This window comes from Pristis pectinata, chromosome 29, assembly GCF_009764475.1.
Source record: "Pristis pectinata isolate sPriPec2 chromosome 29, sPriPec2.1.pri, whole genome shotgun sequence".
Classification (NCBI taxonomy): domain Eukaryota; kingdom Metazoa; phylum Chordata; class Chondrichthyes; order Rhinopristiformes; family Pristidae; genus Pristis; species Pristis pectinata.
Genome location: NC_067433.1, coordinates 19,130,211 through 19,151,536, shown reverse-complemented (window position 1 = coordinate 19,151,536; position 21,326 = coordinate 19,130,211). Strand labels below are relative to the sequence as shown.

The following is a 21,326-nucleotide window of genomic DNA, read 5'->3' as shown; positions in this document are numbered from 1 at the left end:
TTTCAGGGCCTAGACAAAACTGAAGTCGAGTCTTTAAGGGAGACCTGTGGTCAGAGTCCCTTTAACGCCAGTTCCAAAGTGATTTCCATACTAGGTTTTAAGCAGTGTGCAATAATCTAGCAGTGTTCTTTGGCTTCTTGTAGCTAGTTATTTTTCCCCTCAAAAATACACATTGCAAATATTTTCAAGTATAAAATAGAACACAAAATAGGAGCAGTTATAGGCAGGCCAAGCCTGCCCCACCATTTAGTGTGACCAGGACTGACCTGTACTGACCTCAACTTCTCTTCTGTGCCATGCCTTCTCTATACCCCTCTTGTTCCTCGATCTATCAAATATTTATCCATCTTCACTTTAAGTACTTGTAATGATTCAGCTTTCGTCACCCACTGGGGCAGAGAATTCTAGAGATTCACCACCCTCAGTGAGAAGAAATGTCTACACACCTCAGTATTAAATGACCGGCCCCTTGTAATTATGTCCCCTTGTTTGTGACTCTCCCACCAGTGAAAACATCCCAATGTCTACCCCATCAAGCCCTCTTAGAAATATGTTTGAATAAGGTCACACCTCGTTCTTCTAAACTCAAAGGAATACGGACACAAGCTATTGTGTCTCTCTTGACAGGACAGCCCTCTCATCCCAGGAACTACACCAGTGAAGGTCCTTTGGACTGCCTCCAGTGTTACTATATCTTGGGTAAAGGGACCAAAATGGTACATGGTATTACCAGGTGAGGCCTCACCAACACCCAGTGCAATTACAACACAACCTCCCTAATTTTAAACTCCAACCCTTTTGTAATCAAGGCCAACATGCCGTCTGCCTTTTGAATGATATGTTGGACCTTCCTTACAGCTTTTTGTGATTCATGTACAAGAACACCTAGATCCCTCACCTTCTGTCTCTCCATTTAGATCATTCCCTTTTAACATCTCTTCCCAAAGTGCACAACCCCACAATTCCCCACTTTAAACTTCATTTCCCAGTCTTTTACCCACTGACTCAGTCTGTCTGTATCGCATTGCAGACCACTCTTCCACTTATTTTTTGAAGGATCAACAAATTTGGAAACCTTATGGTTAGAAGCATAGAGCCTTACAGCCTGGAAACAGACCCTTCAGCTCAACTCGTCCATGCCGACGAGTTGAGTGAGCTCGTCCCATCTGCCCGTGTTTGGCCCATAGCCCTCTAACCCTCTCCTATCCATGTACTTATCTTGATAGCTTTTAAACATTGCTAATGTACCCACCTCAACCACTATTTGTGGCAGCTCATTCCAAATATGCACCATCCTTTCTGTGAAGACGCTGCCCCTGATGTCCCTTTTAAATCTCTCACCTCTGATCTTAAACCTATGCCCTCTTGTTTTTAGCACCCCCTCCCTGGGAAAAAAGTCAATGTGCTTTCACCCTGTCTATGCTCTCATGATCTTATACACGTCTATCAGGTCACCCCTCAATCTCCTACATTCCAGGGAATAAAGTCCTAGTCTACACAACCTCTCCTTGTAACTCAGGTCCCCAAGTCCAGGCAACACCCTGGTACATCTTTCCTGCACTCTTTCTAGTTCAATAATATCTTTCCTACAACAGGGTGACCAAAACTGAACACAATACTCCAAGTGTGGCCTCACCAACGTCTTGTATAACTACAACACAATTCTCAACTCCTATACTCAATGCCCTGACTGATGAAGACCAGCGTGCCAAATGTCTTCACCACCCTATCTACCTGTGACGCTGCTTTCAGCGAATTATGCATTTGCATTCATTGTCCCTCTGTTCCATAACACTCCCCAGGGCCCTACCGTTCACTGTATAAGTCCCTCCCTGGTTTGATCTCCCAAAATGCAATACCTCACATTTCTCTGGGTTGAAAGCCATTTGCCAATCCTCAGCCCACACACCCAGCTGATCAAGATCCCTCTGTAACTTTTCATAACCCTCTACACTGTCTACACCACCAGCTATTTTAGTATCATTTGCAAACTTACTAATCATGCCTTATACATTTACATCCAAATTGTTTACATAAATTACAAACAACAAAGGTCCCAGTACCAACATCTGTGGCACACCACTAGATGCAGGTCTCCAGTCTGAGAAACAACCCTCAACCATCACCCCCTGCTTCCTACCACTCAGCCAATTATGAATCTAATCAGCTATTTCCCCCTGGATCCCATGCGATCTAACCTTCCACACTAGGCTGCCATGAGGGACCTTGTCAAAGGACTTGCTAAAGTCCATATAGACAACATCCACTGCCCTACCCTCTTGGTTACCTCCTCAGAGAACTCTAAGAGATTTGTCAGACATGATTTCCCACACACAAAGCCATGCTGACTGTCCCGAATCAGACCCTGTCTCTCCAAATGTTGGTAGATCCTGTCCCTCAGAATCCCCTCCAGCAATTTACCCACCACCGATGTCAGACTCAGCAGCCTGTAGTTTCCTAGCTTGTTTTGCTACCCTTTTTAAACAATGGTTTAGCCACTTTCCAGTCCTCTGGAACTTCACCTGTGCCAGAGATGAAGCAAAGATCTCTGCAAGGGCCTCCGCAATTTCTTCTCTAGTTTCCCACAAGGTCCAAGAATGCACCAGGTCAGGCCTGGGGATTTATCCACCTTAATGCACTTTAAGGCCTCCTTGCTGCTAATTTGTATGTGGTCCAAGACATCACCAGTCATTTTCCTCATTTCCTTAGCCTCTGCAGTTTTCTCCACAGTAAAAACTGAAGAGAAATATTCATTAAAAATCTCTCCCGTTTACTTTGGTTCCACACACAGACGGCCATGCTGATCTTTAAGGGACCTATACTTTCCCAAGCCTTTTTCTCTTAATATACCTATAGAATCTCTCAGGATTTTTCCTCACCTTGCCTGCATAATCCCTCTTGTATCCTCTTTTTGCCCTCTTAACTTCCCTCTTGTGCATTCCGACACTTCTTGTCGTCATCAAGAGATTCACTAGCTCCCAACTGCTTATGCACAGTGTATGCCTCCCTTCTTGTTTCTTAACCAGAGCCTCAATATCTTTCATCAGCCAGGGTTCCCGAAACCTGCCAGCCTTGCCCTTCACCCTAACAGGAACGTGCAGACCCTGAACTCTTGACATCACACTTTTAAAGGCCTCCCAGTTGGCAGACGCTCCATTTCCCTGCAATCAATCTCGTCCAATTAATCTCTGCGAGATCCTGTCTAAAGGCTCCAAAATTTGCTCTGCCTCAGCTCTGGACCTTAACCTGTGAACAGGTCGTAACCTTCTTCATAACTATTTTAAGATGAATAGAATTATGGTCACTGGACCCAAAGTGCTAACCAACAGACATTTCTATCACTTGCCCTCCCTCATTCCCCAGGAGGAGGTCCAGTGTTGCACCCTCGCTAGTAGTTCCCTCTACATATTGATAAAGGAAGCTTTCTTGGTCACATTTCACAAATTCCACTCCGTCCAAGCCTTTTACACAATGGTTGGCCCACTCAATATTAGGGAGGTTAAAATCTCCCACTAATACTACCCTATTATGTTTACAACCAGCTGCAATCTCTGCTTCTCAATTCCCACTGACTATTGGGAGGCCCATAACACAGTCCCATCAGAGTGACCATCCCCTTCTTGTTTCTAAGTTCCACCCATGTGGCCTCACTGGATAATCTCCCAAGATTATCCTCTCCAAGGATCGTTGTTATGTCCTTTTTCACCAAGAAGGCAACTCCCCCTCCTCTCTTACCTGCACCTCTGTCACGCCTGTAGTGTCTGTATCCTGGAACATTGAGCTGCCAGTCCTGCCCTTCCCTCAGCCATGTTTCTGTTATGGCTAGAACATCCCATTCCTCAGAGCCAATCGCACCGAGTTCATCTGCCTTACCTGTCAAGCCTCTTGCATTGAAAAAAAATGCAGTTTAAACCATGGTCTTTCCTCTCCCTTTACTGTGCTCCTGTCTATCCTGACAACTGAACTTGTTCTCATTGGCTACAGTATTATCGCCCGATTTCTCGTCAGCCACTCTACTGCTCAGGGTCCCACTCCCCTGCCACTCTAGTTTAAACCCTCCTGAGTAGCACTAGCAAATCTCCCAGCCAGGATATTGGTTCCCTCTCCAGTTCAGGTAAAACCCGTCTCTCCTGTGCAGGTCAACCCTACCCCACAAGAAATGCCAATGACCCAAGAACTTGAATCCTTGCTCCCTGCACCAGCTTCTCAGCCATGCATTAGAACATAGAACATTACAGCACACTACAGGCCCTTCGACCCACAATGTTGTGCCGACATTTTATCCTGCTCTAAGATCTATCTAACCCTTCCCTCCCACATAGCCCCCCATGTCTCTACCATTCATGTATCTATCTAAGAGTCTCTTAAACGTCCCTAATGTATCTGCCCCCACAACCTCTGCCGGCAGTGCGTTCCATACACCCACCACTCTCTGTGTAAAATACTTACCCCTGACATCCCCCTTATAGCTTCCTCCAATCACCTTAAAATTATGTCCCCTTATGTTAGCCATTGTCGCTCTGGGAAAAAGTCTCTGACTGTCCACTCGATCTATGTCTCTTGTCATCTTGCACACCTCTATCAAGTCACCTCTCATCCTTCCTCTCTCCAAAGAGAAAAGCCCTAGCTCACTCAACCTATCCTTATAAGATATGCTCTCCAATCCAGGAAGCATCCTGGTAAATCTCCTCTGCACCGTCTCTGAAGCTTCCACATCCTTCCTATAAATGAGGTGGCCAGAACTGAACACAATACTCCAAGTATGGTCTAACCAGAGTTCCATAGAGCTGCAACATTACCTCGCGGCTCTTGAACTCAATCCCCTGACTCATCTGAGTTACCTTTCTATTTCTACCCTCACCAGCACATGGCACTGGGAGTAATCCAGAGATTACGACCCTTGAGGTCCTGCTTTTTAGATTCTATCCTAACTCCCTGTATTCACTGCACAGGACCTCATCCCTCTTTCTACCTATGTCGTTGGTACCAATGTGCACCACGACCTCTGGTTACTCACCTTCCCCCTTGAGAATGTTCTGCAGGTTCCTGGAGGTTCCTTCCTCCAGGTCATTAATGTAGATAGTGAACAACTGCAGGCCAAGAACTAATCCCTGGGGTACTCCACTAGTTACCTCCTTCCAGCCTGTTTTCTATGGGACAGCCAGTTTTCAGTCCATTCTAACACACTTCCTCTTATACCATGGGGTTTTAATTTATGTATCAGCCTCCTATGTGACACCTTGTTAAGTGCCTTTTGGAAGTCTAAATACACATGTACAGGTTCCCCTCTATCACCTCTCCTTGTGACATCCTCAAAGGATTCAAGCAAACTAGCCAAACATGATTTATCTTTCATAAAACTATATTGGCTAGGTTTAAGTATATTTAGCTTTTGTAAATGATCAGGTTTGATTATTGCCTCTCCCCTCTTGCCAATAATAGCTCTTAAATTAACTGGCCTGTAGTTCCCTGCCTTCTGCCTTTCTCCTTTCTTGAACAAGGGAGTCACATTGGGTTTTCCCATCTTCTGGTATCCTCCTGGAGTTTAGTGAGTTATGAAAAATTTCAACCAATGGGTCCACTATCTCTGCAGCCACTTCTGTTAAACCCCTAGTGTGCAGTCCATCAGATCCTGGCAACTTATCTGCCTTTAGCCCCTTGAGTTTCTCCAATACTTTATCCCTTGTAATTGGGACTTCTTGTAATTTTTACCATGTTATTTGAAATTAGCCTATCTGAATATTTATTGTCTTTCACAGTGAAGCCTGATGCAAAACATTTATTCAATATATCTGCTATTTCTTTGTTTGCAATTATTAATTCACCAGCCTTGTTCTCTAGTGGCCCCACATTTACCTGAGCCACCTCTTTCGTCTTCATGTATCCTTTGAAACCTTTGCTGTCTGTTTTTGGACTACATACAAGTTTTCCCTCCATTCATTTTCTCCCTTTTTATGAACGATTTTAGTCTTCTGCTGCTGGATCCTTAAAAACTGCCCAGTCCTCTGGTCTGCCACCAGCCCTGGCCACTTTGTATGCCCTTGTTTTCAATTTAACATCACCATTTACCTCCTTTATCAAACACTGATTGTGCCTTTCTCGTGGAATCCCACTTTTTGACTGGGATAAACTCTTGCTGAGCATTATACACCAGCTGCTGGAATATTTGCCACTGTTCCTCGACTGACCCGTCTCTGAGATTGTTTACCCAGTCCACCTTAGGCAACTCCCCCTCAGACCATTATAACCTGTCCTTGTTTAAATTGAAGACACTGGTCATGGGCCTAAGATGTTCGTCCTCAAACTGCATTTGGAGTTCTATTAAATTGTGGTCATTACTCCCTAGGGGATCTTTAATCACCAGATCTATTATTAATCCTTCCTCATTACATAAGACCAGATCTAAAATTGCCCGTTCCCTGGTAGGCTCTGCCATGCACTGCTCTAAAAAGCAAGCCCTGATGCAATTCACAAACTCTTCTACAATACCCTTGCCCATTTGTTCCATCCAATCAATATGTGGGATAAAATCTCCCATGATAATTGCAGTTCCCTTCAAACATGCCCCTCTCCCATTTATGCTCTGACCCACCGGGAGGTCACATTTTGAGGGTCTACAGACGACTCCCACACGTGTCTTCCTTCCCCTCTATTCATGGTTTCAACCCAAACAGATCCCACATCACTGACCACTGCCTTTACATCACGACTCAGCACTGCTCTGGTACCTTCCCTAATTAACAGCGCCACCCCACCTCCCTCCACCTCTGGCCTGCTCTTTGGGAACACTGTATAAGCTGGAATATTGAGCAGGAGTCAGAGGGAGGTAGTGGACGGTTGTTTTTCAGATTGGAGGCCTGCGTCCAGTGGTGTGCCGCAGGGATCAGTGCTGGGACCACTGTTGTTTATCATTGTTTAACGATGTGGATGAAAATGCGGTTGGTATGGTTAATAAGTTTGCAAATGACACCAAAAATGATGGTGAGGTGGAAAGTGAAGATGATTATTTAAGATTACAACAAGATCTGGATCAACTAGGAAAGTGGGCTAAGGAATGCCAGATGGAAGTTAACTTGGGCAAGTGCGAAATGTTGCAGGGCAGGACATTTACAATAAATAGCAGGGCCCTGGACAGTGTTGTTGGATAGCGAGACTAAGGAGTACAAGTACATGGTTCCCTGAAAGGCAGGGCAGTGAAGAAAGCGTTTGGCACACTTGCCTTCATCAATCAGGGCATTAAGTACAAGAGTTGGAATGTCTCGTTGCAGCTGTACAAGATGTCGGTGAGACCGCACTTGAGAGTATTGTGTGCAGTTCTGTTTGCCCAGCTATAGGAAGGGTGTCATTAAGCTGGAAAGGGTGCAGAAAAAATTCAGGAGGACCTTACCAGGACCGGATGGTTTGAGTTATAAGGAGAGACTGGATAGGCTGGGGCTGTTTTCCCTGGAAGGTGGGAGGCTGAAGGGTGACCTTGTATATGTAACACAAAGTGAGCAAGCAGGTACAGCACTGGGAAGGCAGATGGTATGTTGCCTTTAATTGCAAAGATGATGGACCATAAAAGTAGGGAAATCTTGCTATTGTACTGTACATTGGTGAGACCATACTTGAGTAGTGCATACAGTTTTGGTCTTATTTAAGGAAGGATATACTTGCCTATTCAGATAATGTTCACTAGACTGCAATCACAAGGAAAGCGTGCCAACGTCTTTATTTTCTTAGGTTGAGGAGGTTAGCATGTCACCGAATATTCTAACAAATTCCTGACTGGTTGTATCATGGTCTGGTACAGCAATTCAAATGCGCAGGAAAGTAAGAAGCTGCAGAGAGTAGTGAACTCAGCCCAATACATCACCGGCACATCCTTCCCCACCATCGGTATCTTGAGGCCTTACCTCAAGAAGGCAACATCTATCATCAAAGATCCCCATCATCCAGGCCATGCCATCTTCTCGCAGCTACCATCAGGCACGTAAGTCCCACACCACCACGTTCAAAACAGCTACTTCCCTTCAACCATTCACTTCTTGAACCAACCTGCACAATCCTAATCACTACCTCAGTACCTCAACTCTATAACCACTTCGATCACTTTGCACCACAATGGACTTTGTTATTTTTTGTTCTAATTGTGTTCTTTCTTGTAAAAATTGTGTATAATTTATGTTTAATTTATGTCTTTTTCTCGTAGATGCTGCTTATCTGATGCTACGTGCCTGTGATGCTGCTGCAAGTGAGTTATGCATAAGTGTATTTGTGCGTATGACAATAAATTTGACTAAGACTTTGATTTCTGAGATAACCTCTGAAAAAAGGTTGAGCTGATTGACCATTCACGTATTGTGCATATTAGCCCTCCTTCATTTCTCGCAAGCAAAAGTATACCATATCCCAGGCCACTTCCAAATCTCCCACAGGGAGTAAAGTTAGTTCCAATGTAAGGTCCAGGGGATGAGAAGGATCTCATTATAGCACATAACACTTTGAATAGATTTGAGATGGTGGATGCTGAGAGAAAGTTTCCTTTCATGGGAAAATCTAAAACGAGATGTGATAGTTTCAGAATAAGATGGAGATCAGGATTTTCTGCTCTGAGAGTCAAGAATCTTTAGGATTCATTAAATATATTCAAAAATGGGCTTTAGTGCGGTCAAATATTCTGAGGAGCCAAAGTTAAGATCAGATTGGCCATAATGTTGAATGGTGAGCGGGGTCCAGGGGTTATGCGGCCTGTTATGTTTCTATTTCTTATGTTCATTAAAATACAAATTAAAATCAGTTTTTCCTTGTTGCCTTGGCAACGAGGACAGTTATTCTCACCTTATTCCCTGAATTCAGCTCTTCTGTGTTTGGACCAAGCCTGAGGAGAAGGGGGATGGGATGACTCACCTGGGAGCCGGCATGGGCCGGACGGGCCGAATGGCCTCCTCCCGCATGGCGACATTCCCATCGGCGTCAGTGAGTGCGGTCTAGGAACGTTTGTTTGGGCGCCGCGGTAGCCGGGGAAGGGGTTGCGGTGGCGGCCTTGCGCCGGAAGTGTGTGCGGGGCGGCGGACAGGCAGGCAGGCCGGGCGGGCGGCGATGGACGGACCTCCGGAGGTGACCGAGATGTACGACCAGGCGCTGCTCGGCATCCTGCAGCACGTCGGCAACATCGAGAACTTTCTGCAGGTCTTCTTCGGGTTCCTCTACCGGAAAACCGACTTCTTCCGCCTGATGGTGCTGAAGGAAGATCGGCTGGGCTTCCCGCCCGGGGTGGCCGAGCGGCTGGCGCTGAGGGTGAGGAGACGGCGGGAGGAGGGAAGCAGGGAGGAGGAGGGGAGGAGAGGCGAGGGGGAAGGGGGAGGGGAAGGGGGAAGGGGAGGGAAGGGGGAAAGGGGAGGGGAAGGGGGAAGGGGAGGGGAAGGAGAGGTGGGGGGGGGAGGAGGGGGTTGGGGGGAGGTGGGGGGGAGGAGGGGTGGGGGGGAGGGGAGGGAGGGGAGGGGAGGGAGGGGAGGTGGGGGGGAGGAGGGGAGGGGAGGAGGGGAGGGGGGGAGGGGAGGTGGGGGGGAGGAGGGGAGGAGGGGAGGTGGGGGGGAGGAGGGGAGGAGGGGAGGTGGGTGGGAGGAGGGGAGGGGAGGAGGGGGGGGAGGAGGGGAGGGGGGGGAGGGGGAGGGGGGGAGGAGGGGGAGGGGGAGGGGGAGGATGGGGGGAGGAGGGAGGGGAGGAGGGGTGGGAGGGAGGGGGGAGGGAGGTGGGGGGGAGGGGGGGGGGGAGGGGAGGTGGGGGGGAGGGGAGGGGGGAGGGGGGGGGGAGGAGAGGTGGGGGGAGGAGAGGAGGGGGAGGGCAAAGAGAGGTGGGGAGGAGGGCAAGGAGAGGGGAGAGGTGGGGAGGAGGGGGAGGGCAAGGAGAGGTGGGGAAGAGGGGAGGGGAGGAGGAGAGAGGGGGAGGGGTGGTGGGAGGGGAGGAGGAGGGAGGGGGAGGGGTGGTGGGAGGGGAGGAGGGGGAGGGGTGGTGGAGGGGAGGGGGAGGGGAGAGGAGAGGGGAGGAGAGGGGAGGGGAGAGGGGGGAGGGGAGAGGGGGAGGGGGAGGGGGGGGGGAGGAGGGGGAGGGGAAGGAGGGGGAGGGGAAGGAGAGTGGGGACAGGAGGAGAGCATAGGGGGGAGGGGGGAGAGAGGGGGAGGGGGTGGAGGAGGAGAGGTGGGAGGGGGGAGGAGAGAGGGGGAGGGGGGAGGGGGGAGGGGAGGGGGGGAGAGTGGGGGGAGGGGAGGAGGGGGGGCAAGGAGAGGTGGGGAGGAGGGGGAGGGCAAGGAGAGGTGGGGAGGAGGGGGAGGGCAAGGAGAGGGGGGAGGAGGGGAGGGCAAGGAGAGGTGGGGAGGAGGGGGAGGGCAAGGAGAGGTGGGGAGGAGGGGGAGGGCAAGGAGAGGTGGGGAAGAGGGGAGGGGAGGAGGAGGAGAGGGGTGGGGGAGGGGAGGGGGAGGAAGGGGAGAGGGGAGGAGGGGAGAGGAGAGGGGAGGGGAGGGGGAGGGGGGAGGGGAGAGGAGGGCGGGGGGAGGGGGGGAGGGGAAGGAGAGTGGGGACGGGAGGAGAGCATAGGGGGGGGGGAGGAGAGGGAGGGGGGAGGGGGTGGAGGAGAGGGTGGGAGGGAGGGGGAGAGGGGGGAGGAAGGGGAGGGGGGGAGGAGGGGGAGGGGGGAGGGAGGAGGGAGGAGAGGAGAGAGGAGGGCGGGGAGGGGAAGGGGTGGGGAGGGGAGAGGGGGGAGGAGGACGGAGGGGGAGAGGGGAAGGAGAGTGGGGAGGAGGGGGAGGGGGAGGGGAGAGGATGGGGGGAGGGAGGGGAGAGGGAGGGGGGGGGGGGGCGGGGAAGGAGGGGGGGGGGGGAGAGGGGGCGAGGAGGGCAGAGGGGGAGGGAGGGGGAGAGGAGGGCAGAGGAGAGGAGGATGGGAGTAGGGGGATGGAGGAGGGGGGGAGAGGAGGGTAGAGGGGGAGGGAGACGGAGGGTGGGGGAAGGAGGGAAGGAAGGAGGGAGGGGTGGAGAGGAAGGGGGAGAGGAGGGGGAGGGAGAGGGAGGAGAGGAGGGGAGGAGAGGGGAGGGAGGGTGAGAGGAGGGGGAGGGAGGGGAGAGAGGAGGGAGGGCAGAGGAGGGGGGGAGGGAGGGGGAGGAGGGGGGGGAGGGGAGAGGGGGAGGGGAGAGGGGGAGGAGGAGAGGGGGGAGGGAGAGAGGGGAGGAGGGGAGGAGGGGAGGAAGCAGGTGGGGGCAGGGGGTAGGAGGGGAGGGAAGTGGAGGGAGGAGGGGAGAGGAGGGAAGCAGGGAGGGGGGAGGGAGAGGGAGGAGAGGGAGGGGGTGAGGGAGGGGAGGGGGAAGGAGGGGAGGGGGCAGGAGGGGATGCAGGGTGTAGGACGGGGATGGAGGAGGAGTGGAGGTGGGAAATAAATGGGGGGGGGGACATCGCGAGGGAAGGAAGGCGGGGTGGGGGGAGTTGAGCGTGGGAGGAGGGGGCAGGTTTAGAGGTGGGGGAAGGAGGGAGAGGGAGAGTGAAATGGTTGGAGGGGTGAGGAAGCAGGAATGTAGGGGAAAGGAGGTTACGAGGGAATAGGGTAGGAGTAGGAGGGGAGTGGGGATGGAAACTTGTGGTGGTGGGGGGGCGGTGGGGTGGGGCACTTAGTTTCCTTGCGCTGGACAAACCAGAAGCAGTCCCTGCTCCAATCGTCCAAATACACATCTTGCCCCAGTATCTGAAAGATGTCCAAAGAGATCCAAATGACCCCTTCCATTGTATCTATTGTGAAATACCCCCTCTTCCCCCCCCCCCCCCCCCCCCCATTCATCTCTGTGGCCAAATAGATTTCTCCAATATCCACTCCCCTCCCCATTCTCTTCACTCAGCTTATAGAACACATTCCCGGCTCTGGATTGCTGATCCTTTTGCTTCATCAGTGCTGCTGTTCTCAGAAGGACTTTCACAAACAAAGGTCTGTTGTATTCTTTTCGAAACATTGCTGTCTCCCTATGACTCCAGAATAAAATCGCGCAGTATTTTGGAGAATATGATGATACTAGCAGTATATCTGAAACCGCAATGTAATGAGGTACATTATAGGGAGGTTGCATTTTAACTCCATCAACATGAAAATATCCCTCTTCCCCAATATCTAAGTCTCCAAACACGCCACCATTAAAGAATGCCCTGGTACAGCTCTAGTAAACTGGATTCTGATCTGGCCTTTGTGTTCTGATTTCTTTCTGCAATCCAAAGGTTTGCAGGAGGGTAGGTTACAGTGGCATGCAAAAGTTTGGGCACCCCTGGGCAAAATTTCTGTTACTGTGAATAGCTAAGCCAGTAAAAGATGACCTGATTTTCAAAAGGCATAAAGTTAAAGATGACATATTTCTATAATATTTTAAGCAAGATTACTTTTTATTTCAATTTTACAGTTTCAAAATACAAAAAAGGAAAAGGGCCCGAAGCAAAAGTGTGGGCATCCTGCATGGTCAGTACTTAGTACCACCCCCTTTGGCAAGTATCACAGCTTGTAAACGCTTTCTGTAGCCAGCTAAGAGTCTTTCAATTCTTGTTTGGGGAATTTTCACCCATTCTTCCTTGCAAAAGGCTTCCAGTTCTGTGAGATTCATGGGCCGTCATGCATGCACTGCTCTTTTGAGGTCAATCCACAGATTTTCAATGATTTTTAGGTCATGGCACTGTGAGGGCCATGGCAAAACCTTCAGCTTGTGCCTCTTGAGGTAGTCCACTGTGGATTTTGAGGTGTGTTTAGGATCGTTAGCCTGTTGTAGAAGCCATCCTTCTTTTCATCTTCAGCCTTTTTACAGACAGTGTGATGTTTGCTTCCAGAATTTGCTGGTATATAACATACCTTTGCTCATTGCAGCCAAAAAGTTCTATTTTCACTTCATCAGTCCACAGGACTTGTTTCAAAATGCATCAGGCTTGGTTAGATGTTCCTTTGCAAACTTCTGACGCTGAATTTTGTGGTGAGGACGCAGGCAAGTTTGGAGAAAAAAGGGTGCAGAATTTCATGAAAAGAACACTTCTCCAACTGTTAAGCAACGGGGTGGATCGATCATGCTTTGGGCTTTTGTTGCAGCCAGTGGCACGGGGAACATTTCACTGGTAGAGAGAAGAATGAATTCAATTAAATACTGGAAGCAAATTCTGGAAGCAAACATCACACCGTCTGTAAAAAAGCTGAAGATGAAAAGAGGATGGCTTCTACAACAGGCTAACGGTCCTAAACACACCTCAAAATCCACAGCGAACTACCTCGAGGCACAAGCTGAAGGTTTTGCCATGGCTCTCTCAGTCCCATGACCTAAAAATCATCGAAAATCTGTGGATAGACCTCAAAAGAGCAGTGCATGCAAGACGGCCCAAGAATCTCACAGAACTAGAAGCCTTTTGCAAAGAAGAATGGGTGAAAATTCCCCAAACAAGAATTGAAAGACTCTTAGCTGGCTACAGAAAGTGTTTACAAGCTGTGATACTTGCCAAAGGGGATGTTACTAAGTACTGACCATGCAGGGTGCCCAAACTTTTGCTTTGGGCCCTTTTCCTTTTTTTGTTATTTTGAAACTGTAAAAGATGGAAATAAAAAAGTAATCTTGCTTAAAATATTAAAGAAATGTGTCATTTTTAACCTTATGCCTTTGGAAATCAGGTCATTTTACTCGCTTAGCTATTCACAGTAACAGAAATTTTGACCAGGGGTGCCCAAACTTTTGCATGCCATTGTAAGTTACCCATAGTGTAGGTGGATGGTGAGCGAATGAGGGGTAGTTAATGGGCATGTGAGAGAAAATAGTTTACAGGGATATCAGCAGAAGAGTAGGATTGATGAGATTACGAGCTGGCATTGACTCAGTGGGGCTGAATGGTCCCTTTCTCTATCATTAGGAAATATGAAATGTATGGTCCAGAGTCGATTGCTTTTTGTGAAAGAGAGTTCTACCATCATGCATTTAGAAAACTTCTAAACTTCATTCATAAATGGCCTGGTTGTGATTGTCAGGTTGTGCCTCCTTTACTTCCCAACTGTGGAAATACTTTTACTCTCGCTTCTCAGTTCCTTTTAATAGTTTAAAACTTTAAATGAATCATTCCTGGACTTTCTAAATCCCAGAGAATATAACCCCAGTTTGAGTAATCATCCTTTGTAATTTAGCCCATGTATCATTCTGTTAAATCTATTCTGCACTCCCTTTAATGTATCTTTCCTAAAGTGTAGTACTCTGAACTGCTCACAATACTTAAGGTATGATGTCGCCAAGGTTTTGTGAAGCTGTAGTGTGATTTAATACATAGTGTACTTCAATCCTCTACATACAAAACGCCACCAGTCAATTAGTATTTGTGATTATTTTTCTGAATATGACCATGACATTTTATTGATCTTGCATATACCTCCTGGTGATATCAAGAAACATGGAGAACTAGTTACAGCCAGTTCTTGCACATCATAACTAGTTGTATCTCTGGCCAAGCTGTTGCAGTGCAGTACAACACTGGCCTCTACCCAGCAATGTGAAAAATGACTTGGGTATGTCCTGTTCAAAAAAACCAGAACCAATCCAATCTGGCTAATTATCGCCCAATCAGTATGCTCTCAATGATTAGCAAAGTGATGGAATCTATCATCGACAGGGCTTCTAAGTAGTCTTTATTCACCAATAACCTGCTCAACAATGCCCATTTTGGGTTTCATTAGCACTGCATGGCTCCCAGCTTCATCTTCATCTGAAAATGGGCCAGGAGCTGAACTGGGGAGGTAAGGTGAGAATGACTGCCCATGACATCAGATCAACATTTGACCGAGAGTGGCCTTGGGGAATCCTGGTAAAAAATCAATGGACATCAAAGAGAAAACAATCCAGTGGCTGGAGTCTTATCTCGCAAGAACGGAAGACAGTTATGTTTGTTGGAGATTATCATTCTAGGAGTTCCTTGGGGTAATGTTCTAGGCTCAACCATCTTCATCAATGACCTCCTTCCAACATAAGGTCAGAAATGGTGATGTTTGCTGATGATTTCATAATATTCAATTTCATTCACATCCCATGCCTGAATGCAGCAAGACCAAGACAATTTTCAGGTATGGGCTGATAATTGGCAAGTCAGATTTGTGGCATACAAGACCCAGGCAATGGCCATATTCTGTGACATTACTATTGTTGAGTACCCCATCATCAACGTCCTGAGGGTTACTGTTGACCAGTCATATAAATACCATGGCTACAAGATCAGTTCAGAGTGTGGGTGTCCTGCAGTGAGTGATTCACCTCCTGATAACTCCAAAGGCGGAAATCAGGGCATACTGGAAGGATAATAGAACATTGACCTTTATTGTGAGAGTAGGAAAGTTTTGCTGCTGGTATCAACGGAAGGCCTGCATTAGAGGCTGTGCAGAGAAGCTTCACTTGATTGATTCCTTGGAGAAAGTTATCGATGGATGAAGACATACTGGAGAATGGAAGAAGGCGAGATGATTTTATTGAAGCAAAGATTCTGAGCTGGAATGAGGGAGTCAGGGTGGGTGCTGAGGATTCTTCTTCTCGAGGGTTTTCTAGAACAGGTGGGCACAGTTTCCGATTAAGGAGTTCCCGTTTCGGACGGGATTCACAACCATCCAAGAGAACAGACTCATCCTCAACTCTGAGGATGAGTTTGTTCTCTTGGATGGTTGTGAATCTGGAACTGTCTACCCCAGAGCTGTGGAGGCAGAGTCATGGAATGGATTTGAGGCAGAGATTGAGGGAGTTGAGGGGACGAGGAAAAGATTAGGAAAGCAGTGTTGGGGCCAAGCTTGGATCAGCCTTGATCTGATTGAATGGCGGAGCAGGCTGGAGGGGCTGACTGGTCAACTCTTGCTTGTGTTCTTATGTTCAGTCGAAAAATGTATTCCCTCTAATGTGTACTATCTACAAAAGCTCTATGCTTATTTTAGGCTGCTCTTGACAGCAACCCCCCCCCAAATCTGCAGTGCCTACAACCAAGGACAAGGTCAGTAGGTGTACGGGCCCATCATCACATGCAGGTTCCCCTCCTCGCTGCTTGTCATCCTAATTTGGAAACTTATTGCCAGCTTTATCTTTGCCATGTCCAAATCCTTCAACTCCATGCCAACAGCACAGTGGGAGTACCCTCACGACAGGGATTGCAGGGTACTACCTTCTCAGGGGCAGTTAAGAATGGGCAATATATCCTGGCTTTGCCAGTGACACCCAGATCCCCGAAATGAATAGATTAAAAAAGGACTTTTTGGACCTTAGCTGCTTCTAGATTTTCACCGTTAAGAAAGCAATTAGACCTTCATAGGTCAAGTCTGGATGATCTTGTGCATGTGTTTAAATCCATCTAGCATAATATTTGCCCTGTCGTTCAGTCTATTAATATTGCTTTATAAATTAATGCTTCAATCTACACTGCTTACTTTGACAATGGTCTTTGTTAAATTGGCAAATTCACTTATGTAACTTTTTGTCCATCTAAGTTATTTAAAAATACAGTAAAATCCTGCATCACAGTTTCACCATTTAATAAGATGATGGTGATCCATTTGAAAGCTCAACTCTGCATTCTGCAGTATCCTTTCACCCCCTGCTTATCAAGTATCTATCTACCTCTGTCTTAACACCAGACTGCACTTCCACCATCCCTTGAGGAAAAAGGTTCCAGGCTCATGGCCTTCTGAGAGAAAAGGATGAGGCAAACATTTCTTAAATAATTCCTTACTTTTCCTTGGTTTTTCCTTGAGCAAACATTCTCTGCACACCCATCCTGTTAAGACCCCTAAGGATTTTGTATGTTTCAATCAAGTCCCCTCTGCTCTTATAAATTGATACAAGCCTAGCCCATTCAACTTTTCCTCATAACACAACCCACATATTCCAGGTATTAATCTAGTATTCCTTCTCTGAACTCTAGTGCATCAAAACCCTTCCTTGAGTAAGGACACCAGTACTGTACACAGTACTCCAGACATGGACACACCAAAGTTCATTATAACTGAAGCACAAGTTCTTTACTTCCATGTTAATTTCCCTGGCCTGGGAACCAATGATAACATTCCATTAGCCTTCAGCACCTGAACACTAGCCTTTTGCAAATAATGAACAAGGACTCTAGATCCTTCTCGATCTGAGCAGTTAGTCCTGGCAGTTCCTGACCAGGTTAATCGACTGCCTTAAGTTCCATGATTTAAATCTTTAGTAATCAGTCTCTCATGAGGGACTTAATCAAAACTTTACTTTTTGAAGAACACAGATATTCATGCAAAAGCAAAATACTGTGAATAATGTAAATCTGAAATAAAAATAGAAAATAGTTTAAATCCTCAGATCAGGCAACATCTGCGGAGAAAGATAGACTTTTATATTAAAAAATCCATAGACGTTCCTGATTAATCATTGTTTTTCAAAAAAAAACTCTTACTAGATTGATAACATGGTGTCACCTTTACAAATTATGCTGCATCTCTAATCAAGTAAAAAATTTAAAAATTATTTAATCATTCTGCTCTTAGTTATGGACTCTAGTTTCCTGACAACAGATGTTAAGTTTACTGAGCTACAATATCCCGTTTTGTTTTTCCTCTCTCTCTCCTTTCCTAACTAGCGGAGTAGCATCTGCATTTTTCTATCCTACTGAAATAGTTCACCAATTGTGAGAGCTTTGGAAAATTCCTGTATCCTTGCCTCCGTCATTTAAAACGCATACATGGAAACCATCTGGTCCAAGGGATTTGTCACTTTTGATATCATTGTCTCCTTAATCACTGTTACTTTCGTTATGTTAATTTTAATGAGCCTCAATCTCTGGATTAATACTTGGAATGTTCTACTCTGCTACAAATACTGATGCAGACTAATCAACATGTCTGCCATTTTCTTAATTGTATTTGCAATATCAGCATTATTTTGTAGAATGTAGCTTTGCTTTTAAGCAAGCTCTTACTGCAATTGTAAATACTGTATGTTTTTTTTCCTTTTGGTAGATCCTATTGCTTTATTAAGTTTTACTGTTCTTTATATTGCTCCCAGATCTGCACTCGTTTTTGCCTTTTTGAATGCATTTTGTTTTATTTTCACATTGTCCTCTGCATAGTCACTGAGTAATACAGCATGGAAACAGGGCCTTCAGCCCAACTCGTCCATGCTGACCAAGGTGCCCATCTAAGCTTGTCCCATTTCGCCCATTATCTGTCTAAGCCTTTCCCATCCATGTACTTAACCAAATGTCTTTTAAACGTCATTGTCTATTACCTTTAGCCGTTGTTGACTTTTTTTTGCCGTAGAACTCTTGCCTCTTCAGAGTGTAAACTGATTGTATTACAGAGAATTCGGTTTTCAGCAACCCTCCTCCACCCCCTCCTCCTCCTCCTCCCCCTCCTCCTCCTCCTCCCTCCCACCCACCCACCCCATTTCTATTCTACAAGATTCTTAAAACCTACCTCTCCACCATACTTGCTTGTTTCTGCTGGAAATCTGAAGTGAAAGCAACATTCTGGCAACAATCAGCAAGTCAGACAGCATGTGTGGAAGGTGGAACAGAATTTGCGTGTCAGGTCAAAGACCCTTTGTCAGAACCGGCAAAGTAAGAAATTAAGTTAGTATTAATTTGCAGTTCTAATGAATGGACTTTTAGCTGAGAGTGGGAATCCAGTGAGCTTCTTGGTGTGTGTGGCTTGGCGACAATAGTTATTTCAACGAATGAAACCAAATGATCACGTTATGCAGACTTCCCTGGTGAGGAGCACTGAAATGCACAAACAGAATACAATTAGAGTAGTTTATTGACAGCATATTCAAAGGCAACAGAGTTCACTCACACAGTTGTCAAATGTCTTATTGTAAGGGGAGATGAATCTAAAAAAATGACCTTACTCAGTCCGTGGTAACCACATTGACCGTGGTGACCACATTGACCTCAAACTGCATCCTATGCAAATCATTTATGGGCCGGATTGCTATTGTGTATCATTAATGTCAAAGGTCTCTCAGGTGTCCCTATAGCCTCTGTGCTCACAATAAAGAGTGCACAGAGGAGCTCTTCAAGATCTGGGACTGGAGCCTTGTGTCTGTTCACTGAATCATGACAGGGACACGATATCCACAATTATTTACCTTTTTCAAAAAAAAGTGTTGTCATATTTCTCTGAGCTTCCTGTCTGCACATTTTGACTTTGATATCGATGTAATGGCCTTGCCTTGTGCTGCTTTCTGAGGATTCATTACCAAGCAACTAATTGAATGATGCATGCAGCTTGGTAATGAACCCTCAGCAGCTCCTCACAAGGAGCCCTGAAAGCTAGAGAAGGAGTTTTAATTTGTCATAATTAATGGTGTTGACCATTTCAGACCTTGTCATTGATATGAGGATCAGGCCACTAAAACCTCACACCCCCTCCGTTACCCTTGAGAGTTTAGAAAAGAATAGTAATTGATCTACTTAATTTGGTCTGATTGTGTGGTTAAAGATAAAGCATGACATCGCTTTATTTTATGTACTGTGTTCTGTGTTTCAGTATGTCATTTTGTGATTTAATTCAAACCCTTCCTGATGATTCTTTCCAGCTCCTATATAATCAGTAAATTTCAGTTTGGATATTAATTGCCTGTTTAACTCAGTTGAAAGTCATTAAGCTGAATGCAATTGAGGTCCAGACCATCTAGAATTTAGGTTGCAGCTGTTCCCCCACACAACCTCAAACAGGAGCAACTCACAAATATGATACCAATCACATTCAGTGTTTGAGAGGGTAGCTAGTGCATTTTAACTAAATGCTGCAATATGTTTTTCTCCTTAACCAAATATAGTATGCTGCTGGTTCAGGAGCTAGTAAATAGTGGGTAAAATCATCCTGGGATGGTTTTTTGGACTTCTGGAAGTGACCGAAGCTGAAAGCCATGAGGCGAATCCCCTTTTAGCACTAAATCATTGATTTCAATTTCCTCAACATTCAGTCCTTTTGGAATTCCTCAGTGGTTCCTGATCTGACGATGCTTCAGTTTTAAAGTTCTCACACTTGTTTTCAAATCCCTTCATGACTTCACCTTGCCCACCTCTGTAATCTACTTTAGCCCCATGACTCCCTGCAATCTCTGTTTGCCTCTAACTTCGACTGGTTGTGCCTTATCTGCTCTCCTACTGAGGGGCATGCCTTCAGCTGTTTGGATCTGAAGCTCTGCAGTTCCTGCCCTGAATCTTTCTGTCTCCCTGTTCTCCCATAAGATAAGCCTTTGATCACCTATACTAATATCTCCTTATCTGGTTTGGTGTCAAGTTGTTTGGATAATTGCTCCAGTGAAGCACCTAAGGACCTTTACTGTGTTGAAAGTTCTATATACTTGCAGTTTGTTAGAGTGATTTCTGTTAAATAGATGTCTGCTGTTTTAAGGAAGGAACAGGAGAAGGCCATTCAGCCCTCCAGCCTATTCTGAAGTTCATTGTGATCTTGTATGATCTGTACCTGGTCTTCCTTTTCCTGGTTTTGCCCTGCATTCCATCACATCCTTGTCTTGTGAAAATATCTTTTGGTTGCAGCCTTTGAAATCAAATCGGCCAAGTGCAACTAATGTTGTTACAACTCTATTTTGTCTTCAAGGCCTTTAAGAAGTTTGAACATTACTCTATTCAAGACAATGAGAGACGGATGAAAGAGATTGAGGAAAAACTCAAGAATAGGAAAATGGAGGAAGAGCAGTCATGTGTCCCACCTCCTAGTCAGGAGGTGGAGGTTGACTCAACACCGGAGGAGCAACCTGATGCAGTGGAGGTGGCTGACCGGAGCACAGAGAAAACTGACCCAGAGGTTGCAGCTGATCCACAGGAGCCGCCCAACATTGCTGCAGCTTCTGTACCCTTAGAGGGCGCTACCGCTGCACCAGATTCAAAACAGGAGCCAAAGTATGTGTGTACTACTTAAAAAAAAGGAAAATGGTTCAATATCCAGATCTGTTGCAGTTCTGAGGAGATGGGTAGTCGGTGTGTCCCCTTTCTGCAGGCCCAAGACAGGAGGGTGTTTCAGCTTCTCTCTATCTGCATTTGGGTTCCATTTCACAATACTAAATAAAGCAGATAATCTGCTGCATTGCAGATGTGCACCTGCAGACAGACTGGGCTTTTGTTTCTCTCTGTCTGATTGCTCCCTCATTAACATTATACCCGATTGAACCTTGGTCTTGCAGCTTGAAAGGCACCGACTGAGATGGAAGTGAGGTTTAAAATGTCAAATGGATGCACTTTGGAAGAAAAGACAGAGGAGTGATGTAAGTTAACTAAAACTAAACAAGGGGAAGCAACAAAGAGTCCTGAAGATTCACATTCATAAATC

At 46.6% G+C, this 21,326-nt stretch overlaps 1 protein-coding gene across 1 annotated transcript in view; it reads left to right on the top strand.

Annotated features, from left to right (window-relative positions):
• Positions 1-8,964: 8,964 nt before the first annotated feature.
• nudcd3 (NudC domain containing 3) overlaps positions 8,965-21,326 on the top strand; it is a 34,322-nt gene continuing 21,960 nt past the window's right edge. Inside the window, exons 1-2 of the mRNA XM_052040955.1 lie at positions 8,965-9,279; positions 20,598-20,899. Of these exons, the coding sequence (XP_051896915.1) occupies positions 9,082-9,279; positions 20,598-20,899 (500 nt within the window). The 5' untranslated portion in view covers positions 8,965-9,081. The remainder of the gene's footprint in view (positions 9,280-20,597; positions 20,900-21,326) is intronic.